Here is an 11,043-nt window from a genome sequence, read left to right as displayed (position 1 = left end):
AACCTATAGAGTAAGGAAATGCTCTTAAAGCTTTAGTCCCTGTTCTGATTATGATTATGGTAAAGTACAAGATCCTGGATGTGTCCGTGGTAGAAATGTGACTGAAGAATGAGTCTGCTAAAGATTAGATTTGTGGAGGTATATACTGAACAAAGATTGAAGAAACTGCAGTGTGTTCAGATGTGTATGTAATGTGTTCATTTTATGTGAACAAGGAAAAAACTAAATGTAATGATTTTATTTTCATTATTCATATTTGGAAAAATAAAATAAACTTATCTGAGCATCTAATACATAGTTTGCAAGTGACGTTTTAGATAATTCAAAACAAAGTATACAGCAGGTAGCAATACTCTATATGTTCCTATATTGGGCCATTGCTGACTGATAATCAGCGTTGCCTAAAAAAACAATACGTTTTTGTGGCTTTGCCCTCATCTTTTCTTCCAAGTCAATGAAATTCATTACACCTATCTTACCTGTAATGTTAGCGAACATATGACTGAAGTTCAGAATTTTAATCCTTAAAAGGAAAGTGGGAAGCATGATAACTAAAAGCAGATGTCATTCATTTGGAGCACTCTTTTGTTTTAAAAGATAATAAATATATTGGCATATTTTCAATATTAATCTCAAGTTAGCATGGTATCGTTTCATTCAAGAACAAAAATAAGATCAATTTGAGGATTTATTATATCAATAACATTCCCTTATTGTTACCTAAGCATTTTAAGAGACTTAAACCAAAACCATAAAAATTTAAGTTTAGGTAAATTAGTAACAGTTTATTATAAGATATACCTGAGCTTTAAATCTCCCAAATAACAACTGTTTAAAAGATAAAGTATTTAGGCAACTGCTTTTTTTAGGATCACATACTGTATGTTCAAATGTGACAAAAGGTTTCAGGAACTGGCAACATTACAGACAATGCCTTTAACAGTATCTTCTGGAAATTGATACTATTGACTATATAATGATTATTATATGTAGATTGGCAAATTAGGCAAAAAGAAAAAGGTTATTTAGGGTATAAGGCATTTCTTAAAATAAAATTTCATAAAATGCCCTGCATATTAAAAAGTAGTAAAGAAATTTTCATGAATAGTGGGGTGAATCCATTGCCCTACAAACTCAGCTCATGGGATTGAGCAAAATCCAGTGGAGGCTTGTTGTCTCTTAAGTGAAAACTACTGGAAGAAGGTGGAGGTTGGTGATTTTTGCTGATTTCACCTTCTCTCTGCAGCCTTGAGTATCTGCAGCTATGCTTTTTGAAAAGATCTCCCAACCGTCCAGAGATGACCATTATTTTTATTCAGAGAGGAGGTCCACAGAGGAGGGAGAATCAATGAAAATTACCTCTTCTTCTTCTGTTGAGAGATATGAAGCCATAGATGGGCAACTTGTGGACTATTACGTGCTGTTGAAGTCCTGCTGTCCTCAGCCCTAGCCTATATGACTGGTAATAAGGTTTTCTGGGAGCTGCAATCCAGCAGCGTGATGGATGACAACAAATTGTCAAGCTCTGGTCCAATTTCACAGACACTGTTAAGTTGTAGATTCAAGCCAGGATTTTTAGGTGTCCACTTATCAGTTCTGTTCCTAACCATATGCTTAACTGGGTCAAGGGGAGGGGGTCCAGGGGAGGGGGAGGGAGGCAAAAAAGTAAAAATGGTGGTTGTGACCATGCAATTGTGACTGCCATTTTGTCTTATTTCACATTCTCTGTGGATGCAGCTGGTCAAGGGTGATGGTGGTGGCCTGTTATATCAACTAACCTCTGGAGAACTAAATAGCTCCAGAGAGAGCAGTTACACACTGGATGATTTAACCTCACCCAGTCAGTCAGGTAGGACTACCTGACCTGTTTTGCATAACTAGTCATCTAAAATAAATGGCATTACTTGCTCATGGAAAATCAGGTTTTTGGAAGAAAGCAGGGGTAGAACACATTTTTTAGTCCCAGCATGGTGACATCTGAGCCAACTGATGTGTTTTTGTACTGCCAAAACCTCCACTAAGGAGATCTGACTGGATTAGCAGCTGACTGAATTAATCAGGTCGTACAAACGGGGTATGTTATGTACCACATGGCTGATTTTTTTAGTCTGAGCATTTCTAAAACAGGAATGCTTAAATTGCCCTTAAATAATTTCATTGTGCATTGCCCTCCTTCTACCCGCATTATAAAACAAAACAGAAAGGAACAAATGATTAGAATCTTTTTCATAAAAATAAATACTAGGTTAATGCAGAATTTCATTCATTTTTTATATTATTCAATATGCAAAATGCCATGCTTGCTGCAGACTTAGAAAGAAGATCCAGCCAATCCTATAGCCCCTTGATCACAGGTTTGCATCCTAATAAGAATACTACAAAAATATAGGCATTTCACCCTATGTATAGCATTAGTAAGGCAAAGAAGGTGAATCCTTTCAGCTGTGTAGCAATATGTTCTAAATTCATAGTATTCAGTGCATATTTGGAAAAAAAAAAAGCATTTACTTTCAGGGCAGAAAAGCCCCTGAAAAATGAAATAGCCAAATTCTTCAGTCCATAACAAATCAGAAAATTACTCGATCTTCCTGGGATCTTTCCCAACTAATTGTTCCATTTAATGTACCAAAATTGCTGTCTTCTTCCTCTTGTTCTTTCACAAGTTCCACAAATACCTAAAATAAATGAACAGTGATGAGTGTTTTAATGACAACTTTTTCTCACTAGAATTCCACCCAGCAGGTGGGCAGATCTGTGACTCAAGTTACTTAAAGATTCAAAATTACAGCTGTAGTTCTCCTCTTTGCATCCCTTCATGACTTGGAGATAAACCTCTGAAGGAAGGAGGTCAAGGCTCTCCATGCCATGCGTTGATACTCTGTGTACAGAGAATCTTCCTGCTTCAAGCTGAAACTCTTGGAGATTTAGGAAGCAATACAAATGAACAGAAAGAGAAGTGCTATTAGAATAGAAGGCTTGCCCGTCCTCTTTTCATAGAATTTTTGAGCTGAGGACAAGACTGTACTAAGAAGGGTAGTGTTCTTTTCCCCCCCTAAATCTTGTGTTCTCTTACAATATTATGAATAAAATATTGGCTCCAAATCACATGCCTATCCCCTTGTGACAGAACAGGAAAACAAATGGACATTTATGAAATTATGGATGGAAATGACAACTTTATAGAACAAAGAGACTGGTTTGAAACTTGTGGAAAATATGCATTTGGAGGGCGTATTATGATTTTGTACTGTAGATGTTTGTCTAATTACCTGATCAAGTGTGGCTTGAGAGAAGCTGTATTCTTCAACATTAAGGGCATGTTTTGCTGTTGAAAATGTCAGAAATAACTGTTTATTCCTCAATGAGTGAGTATATATTATAATATAACATGTTATACCTTGACATTAGTAAAGATGGTACAAAAGGTAACTTTTCTGGGACTTTACAGGTAATTGAATGACTAATTCTGACTTCCACATTCTATTAAGGTTGTCACAAGTGTCCATAGGATCCATCCTGAAGATGCAGTGTCATGCCATCATATGCATGCAACGTTACAACACATGTATAAGAGGGATGGCGCTTCTGGTGCAGTAGTACAACACTGCTTTTTTCATTTTCTTCTCCCTGTGGACACTTCTAAAGGTTGCGCAGCCTCAGTTGTTAACGTTGCAGCAACTGGCAGCATGTGTACACCTCCAATGTAAGTTTGTGATAATGTCTGAGAACTTAATGCCATGCTGCTTTAATGCTATAAAATATGTCCCGCCAAAGCAAGTCCAAAAAACTACAAGCTTTGCTAATCAGAAAGCAACAAGAAAAGCTTGTCAGAAAACGAAAGGTTGGATAAAAGGACAAATGCATATCAAAATATAATGTAATAGGATGATGCTAGTGGTGAGAGACAACAGAGTAAACTTCAGTTAACATAAAATGAAGGTGGATAAGTGAGGATGAAGGTTCTATTATAATCAGCATACTTGGAAAATTAATACCTTACCTTCCTCCAGTTTAGAAAAAACCAATGCAAGTGACTGGACATCTTCTCTTGGAATTTTATATGCCAAAATTGAAGCAACACTGTAACAAAGTAGATAACAGCATAAGCCTCCACAAGAAGCACATGGCTTCAGCCATGTTACAGTGATTATTATTTATTTTATTTTATTTATTTTATTATTTTTGGTGCCTGAGTCAGTGTTGACTCCTGGAAACTCCCTGGACTAGTCCCTGGAGTCTTCTTGGCAAGATTTCAGAAGTGGCTTGGACATGGCCTGCTTCCTCAGGCTGGGAGAAAGGGACTGGCCCAAGGTCACCCAGCTGGCTTCGTGCCTCAGGCGGGACTAGAACTCACAGTCTCCCAGTTTCTGGCCTGACGCCTTGACCACTACACCAAACTGGCTCTGTTACAGGAATTAGGATTTTTAAAAATCATATTAGGTCCAATTCTAAACCTACACATGACCAAATCTAGAACCAATCCATTGACTTTTACCTTTTCAGACAATTTGCATTTGGAAAAATGCTCAAAATCTTCCTTTGAAGGTGTTCCTTCTGCTGTGATTCTGGCATTTCTTTTAATTTCATTTCTAAAAAGTATCCCCTGCCAAATTTAGTCTTGAGATGTTGAACTGTTCCAATGCACCTATTTGTTGCGGGGGGGGGGGGAGACAGATAATGAGTTCAATGTCCACAATTACGATGTTTTAAAACAAGAGTCTCATTTTTTAAAAAAAATTAAGAAGCTAAGGAAATACCTTAACTTTCCAGAAACCAAGATGGCCACACGATCACATACTGCCTCTGCTTCTGCCATATAGTGTGTTGCCAGAATAGCCGCTCTCTCTTTACTTTTAAAGGCCGCTCGGATTGCTTTCCTATAAAATATAATGCACACTCAGTGAAAAAGAATAGGTTCCCTAACTAAGCCTATGAATAGTTTGATTTTATACGATGGCAGTCACATATCATGCAAAATCATCTGCTGGTCCCTCCACAAAGTTGGGGATCCAAGAAAGGCTAAATTTTGTTTTTCTGCACCATGTGCATAGAATGACAGAGCTACCTATAAAATAGATGGACTCATGTATAACAATCCCTGCTGATTTTTATGGACAGCTCTCACTTCTGTCTCTGGGAATGTTTAAAACTACTCTGTGTGGATGAACCACGGAAGGATCTATTAGTTCATTTAGGGACAAACCTATTCTTATGTCTCTTCCTCCTCCCTCCTCTCCAGACTATTATTTCCCATGTGTTCTCCTTTACCATTCCATCTTCTACCTCTTGTTTTTAGTGAGTGAACTTCCTAGTCCACTGAGTCTTGATAATATTGCCTGCTTTCTTCTAAGATTATCTTTCCCTGAAAGATTTCTTAAGCATCTACAAGATTCACGATTTGATAACTCCTTGAATGACAGTTGAAATTTCTCTCTTGATTACTTAAACAAGAGCTTAGGAAGCTATAACTTTGACAGTGAAAGAATGAAAATATGCTTTACAAAACACTTATGCTAAATTACAACTTAAATTACACAGAAATCAACATGATTTTGCTTTCCAGTACCATGGGAGGCTACTCACCACATGTGCTGTATTGCTATAGGGTCCATACCAGTAGATGGCTCATCTAATAGAGTAATATGAGGATTACCAAGCATACTTAAGGCAAAGCATAACTGAAAAATAAAGAAACAGAAGAGATTACCTTGATGTTCATTTGCTTTCTATAATACAACTTGTACAATCATTTTTTTTTTAAAAAAAGTAAATACCTTTCGTTTGATTCCTGCACCTAGTTTCTTCACTCTTTTTTGTAGATGTTCCTTAAGGTCAAGTGCATTGGAAAAGCTGTGGAAAACAAGTACAGTTTTGTAGTTTTGAAGGGTTAGGTTTCCCTTGACATAAAGTCCAGTCGTGTCCAACTCTAGGGGGCGGTGCTCATCTCCGTTTCAAAGCCTTGGAGCCAGCGTTGTCCATAGGACACTTCCGGGTCATGTGGCCAGCATGACTCACGGAACGCCGTTACCTTCCCGCCGAAGCGGTACCAATTAATCTACTCACATTTGCATGTTTTCGAACTGCTTGGTGTGCAGAAGCTGGGACGAGCAACGGGAGCTCACCCCGCCGCGCGGTTTCGAACCGCCGACCTTCCGATCGACAGCTCAGCGGTTTAACCCGCAGCACCACCGCGTCCCATGTAGTTTTGAAAGGAGAGTATTAATAAGGTGTTAAACATTTGCACATTTAAGAAACTACAGCTCATCTCATAAAAACACAGAATATAAAATGAGGGGCAAGTAAGGTAGATTCAGCACAATATATTTAATTAAAATATTTTCAAACCCCACTTTAGGAAACAAAACTTTCCCAAGTAACTCAAATTAAAATAATATAATACATATAAACATTAATAAAAACCAGTGATAATAACAAAACATAGATCAGCAAGAAAGACTAAAACGAAAAAAAAATTCTTCAAAACCATCAGTATATCTAGAATGACAGCTTGGGAGAAGGCCAAGGAAAATAAATGAATACTGAGGGTTTTTCTTAAGGCTGATATTGATGGCTTTTGACAGACATCATTGTTTTGCACTGTCTGGAGGTACAGGGCTACTGAGGAAAGGAATTTCTTTCGTAGCCATCACCATGACTCCTTTCAGACAAAGGAAACATTTAATCTTTTTCTCCCATCCCTACAATGATTTTTATTATCTGAAAGGTTTCCAGCTGGTAGTGCACTTGATATGTATCTTATGATATTTAATTTACTAGGTAGTACTCCTTTGAAATACATTATAGCTGAAACAGATGAGAGTCTTCTTTTTTGCTAGCATGTTGTCTTTTTAATCTCTCATCAAGTATGACATCCATGTTTCCAAATATTTTATAGCAGCAATGAGTAACTATAACCCACAAGTCCCATTTTTTTGTGACTTCATTTTTGAAAAATTCAGCTGGAAACTGCAAAACATTGGTAGCAAAATTTTCTGCCCATTTCTGTTGGTAAACCAAAGGAGGAGTGTATTAAGTCTTCAGGCAGCCTTAGGTTTGTAAAAGGATGTATACATGTATCTCCATCACATGCAACGAAGGGCCTGGTATTTTATTGGACTCAATATAAAATATAAAGTAGCTTCATAGTAATCACTGGAAATTACATCTATCAAGGTTAGATGCACATGCTATTTTTGGTTAACTTATAAAAAGCTTTTATTCAAGGAAAATTAGGAAGTATATGTACAAGAATGAAGAAACTGAGACATCCTTGGTAATGATATAGTAAAGTAAACTGATGGTATGTGTAAACATCTTAACTTGCATTAATCTGTTGTACACATTCTGATATTGAACTACGGGCAGTTGAAGAGAGTACTATCCCCATTTGGTACAATAAATATGAATAATTGAAATGTTGAAATTTTTTCAAGAATGAAGCCATTCTTTGGGGAAAAGGCAAGGTGTAAGTAAATAAATAGTAAAGGTAAAGGTTTCCCTTGACATTAAGTCCAGTCGTGTCCGACTTTAGGGGGCGGTGCTCATCTCCATTTCAAAGCCGAAGAGCCGGCGTTTGTCCGTAGATACTTCCGTGGTCATGTGGCCGGCATGACTACACGGAATGCCGTTACCTGCCCGCCAAAGCGGTACCTATTAATCTACTCACATTTGCATGTTTTCGAACTGCTAGGTTGGCAGGAGCTGGGACTAGCAACGGGAGCTCACCCCGTCACGCGGATTCAAACCGCCGACCTTCCGATCGGCAAGCTCAGCAGCTCAGCGGTTTAACCCGCAGCGCCACCGCGTCCCTATAAGTAAATAAATACACAAACAAAAATATCTGATACACATAAACAGCCAACCATATAAGAATCTTTATAGCACATATAAAATTTTAATATGATCAATATCTTCAACAAGACCATGTCATTGCACAGTAAGAGAAAATACAATTAATGTATAGAAAAATTAAATACTTGAGATACCATTTTATGATTTCTGTCATGTCGCTAGCATTCATTCCTTTGACAGCACCATAAATTTCAAAATGTTCTTGTAGTGTAATATTAGGCCAAAGTGGGTTTCCCTGTGGACAGTATCCCATGTATTTCATGGAATTATCCATGTTATTTTCACCTAAACAATAATCCCCCATCAGCACCTGTGGATACAAGAATCTCTTCTCAGTATTCTTTCATAATGTTTCCAGTTAAAGGTGATTGTGAAAAGCTGAATTAACTGAAATCTTAATTTTTAAGACATAAATATAATAGATAAAATATACCATTTTATTTTATCAAAAAATGTATTCCAATGTAATATAAGCATTTATCTATGAGCTTATTTTCCAGTAGTCTTCCTAATTAGTTTATTTAATCACATACGCTCATTCTCATATTCTATCAATTGATCGCTGGGATTAATAGAATGCACCAAATAATCAAATTGATTCAAATATAAATATGTGCCTATGTATTTACCAGTTTGTTGAAGTGTTACATTGATTACAAGGCATCTCTTTCCAAGCATCAAACTGATTCAGTAATTAAATTATTCAACTTGAAGTAATGATTTGATCAAAATAACTTCTAATCAAGGATCTGAAATTCTGCACTGCCCTACTGAATATCGATTAACCTGAAAAATGTCAAGTACTGGATATTTTTCAGTGGACAGTCCAAGACCTGTACATGGAGCCACATAGAGAACAGATCCTTATGTATGTGTGTGTGTGTGTGTGTGTGTGTGTGTTCTATAGCCGCCCATCTCAACAAGTGACTCTGGGAGGCTTACAATCATAAAAACCACAAAACATAGGCTCAAATATTGCCAACAGCAGGTATCTTTTCTATGTTACTGACTGATTTAAAAATCAAATTTATAGGCCATCTAACTCGTAATGACTCTAGGCAGTATAAAAGTTAAAAGCACAATCAGTTCAACAAAACCAGAAAGAAGGCAATAACCCAGAGGCTGATATACCAAACATATTAATAAAATTCCCAGCAAGGCATATATTCCTAAACCAGGGCCTAGGGAAATAGCCAGGTCGTTAAATCAACAGGCAGCAGAGTCAGGGCAACTCAGACCACTGGAAGAACTAAGAATTCCATAGAGCAGGCACTGTGGCAGAGAACGCACATTGCTTGGGTCCCATCGGATGGCACAATTTTGAAGATGGGACCTGGAGCATGCCCACTGCATCAGATCTTATGAGACAGGTACACACAATGGGAGATACAGATTTCTGGTTATTTATATGAGGTCTAGGTACTTCTGTGCCAGTCAGAAAAAATAGGTACTTCAAGTGATATTCTCTCATGAACAATGCTGAAATACATATTCTGTAGCTTCAGAAAGAAATACCCATTTCCTTTGCCTAGAAATTACTGTGAATCTTGTTGTACACGAGAACTCAATATTGATTAATAGGCAAAATTGTGAGGAAGAATGAATACAAAGATTTGATCAAAATTATATACTTGGCCTGAAGTTGGTTCAACTTCTCCTGCTAGAATACTAATCAATGTGCTCTTCCCAGCTCCATTAGGACCCAATACTCCCAGAACTTCTCCTAAAAAAGAAGCAAAAAAAACCAAACGCCTAGTTTTTCCAACAAGCTAATTGGTTTCACTTTTGAGAAAGTAATTCTGTAGTAAATAATTTAACGATAACCTTTCTTAACACAAAGTGAAAGATAGTGAGTTGCCACTTTTTTCATTTTTCTTCCAAGAAGGAAATCAGTCTTTCCATCATATTCTTTATGTAAGCTGCTGACCAATACGGCTGGTTTCTAAAGAACAAAAAAACATTATTAAGCTTATACTGAATTAGCATGAAGATATGATGCACAATAATTCCTTTCAATGGTCAATATTTCTTTTAGTCAGCATGATTAGCCAGTATGTGGGAATAGTCTGAAGCCTTTTCTGTTGTTATGAGAGAGATGGACATTGTAATAATGGAAATGGGTGCAGGGTATCTCAGACCAGTTCCATTTGAGATTTCTCTACATGCTCCTGTGCCCAGGACTGACAGAGAGAAGAATGACATGGTTGGTTCAGGGACAAAACAAATCCATGAAGATCAGGCAAATGATAATGATCCCTTTGTGATTTTACTACAGGTTGTTTTCCCTGATCCCTGGAGAGATTAATTTCCAGTATTCTTTGTGTTGTATTTGTTGGCATTTTTCTCCTGCTCTTGCTACCATGGTAATTAAGTACTTCCTTAAGCATTGGCCGGGTGAAGAGGTCCAATTTAATTGTCCTCAGTTTAGATGTTAATAGTTGCATTGCCTGAGCAGAAGACAGCTTGCAGGACTTTTTAGTTTTTAGCCTTGCAGCCAAGTAAGCAGCTCGCTCCTCTCTGAGAGCGTGTGTGCATGCACAAGCCTGTAAATATGTTTTTGTGCTTTCTGTAAATATTTTTTTATAGAAATGCCTGGTGTGTGATTTTTCTGATCTCCTGGGCCAACTGCTTCCTAGCCTACTCTGACAGTATTAATAACTGCAGATGTGGCCTAGCAAATTACTTCTTTTATGTGATACTGTATACACAGTGCCAATAGGACAGGAGGTTTAAGACAGGCTCATTTACCTCTTCACAGTCCTGGCAAGTTATCATCTCTTTAACTTTCAGCTTTTCGGCCATAACATCTTCATCTCCATCTTCTTCGTGTGATACATCTAGGAATTTACAGGCTTTGAGCTGCGTCGGAGATCTGGATAGGAAAACATATTCAATCTCTGCTCGTGGGACTTCTGAATAGACCCAGCTGACAGCAAAGAAATACTGTCTAGTAGGCCAGACAGTAGGTCTGATCCTATGGACAGCTCCATTCACAAAAATCCTAAGATCCGGTGTAACCTTGCTGCCAAATGAGAGTGCATTCAAGTGAATGACTTTGTCATTAGTCAGCTCTTTCTCACTTCATTGCAGAGTATGCTGCAAGTGCTGGGCAGTGAGGAGCCATTTACCACTGCTGGAAAAGGAACTACAGTTGTGAGTCTTCTCCCTCAACGTGCTGAGACTCTTGGAAGG

At 37.7% G+C, this 11,043-nt stretch overlaps 1 protein-coding gene across 1 annotated transcript in view; it reads right to left on the bottom strand.

Moving 5' to 3' along the window:
- Positions 1 to 2,208: 2,208 nt before the first annotated feature.
- The window catches only part of LOC134490419 (cholesterol transporter ABCA5-like), a 55,829-nt gene continuing 46,994 nt past the window's right edge, over positions 2,209 to 11,043 (bottom strand). The window contains exons 28-38 of the mRNA XM_063293447.1: positions 10,600 to 10,723; positions 9,676 to 9,793; positions 9,483 to 9,574; positions 7,986 to 8,161; positions 5,775 to 5,850; positions 5,584 to 5,678; positions 4,758 to 4,877; positions 4,496 to 4,645; positions 4,001 to 4,080; positions 3,270 to 3,325; positions 2,209 to 2,675 (exon numbers count right to left, since the gene is read on the bottom strand). Coding sequence (XP_063149517.1) covers positions 2,568 to 2,675; positions 3,270 to 3,325; positions 4,001 to 4,080; positions 4,496 to 4,645; positions 4,758 to 4,877; positions 5,584 to 5,678; positions 5,775 to 5,850; positions 7,986 to 8,161; positions 9,483 to 9,574; positions 9,676 to 9,793; positions 10,600 to 10,723 — 1,195 coding nt within the window. The 3' untranslated portion in view covers positions 2,209 to 2,567. The remainder of the gene's footprint in view (positions 2,676 to 3,269; positions 3,326 to 4,000; positions 4,081 to 4,495; positions 4,646 to 4,757; positions 4,878 to 5,583; positions 5,679 to 5,774; positions 5,851 to 7,985; positions 8,162 to 9,482; positions 9,575 to 9,675; positions 9,794 to 10,599; positions 10,724 to 11,043) is intronic.

The sequence above is a fragment of the Candoia aspera genome, chromosome 2 (assembly GCF_035149785.1).
Source record: "Candoia aspera isolate rCanAsp1 chromosome 2, rCanAsp1.hap2, whole genome shotgun sequence".
NCBI lineage: Eukaryota > Metazoa > Chordata > Lepidosauria > Squamata > Boidae > Candoia > Candoia aspera.
The sequence above is the reverse complement of the archived record's forward strand: the minus strand, read 5'-3'. Positions and strand labels throughout refer to the sequence as shown.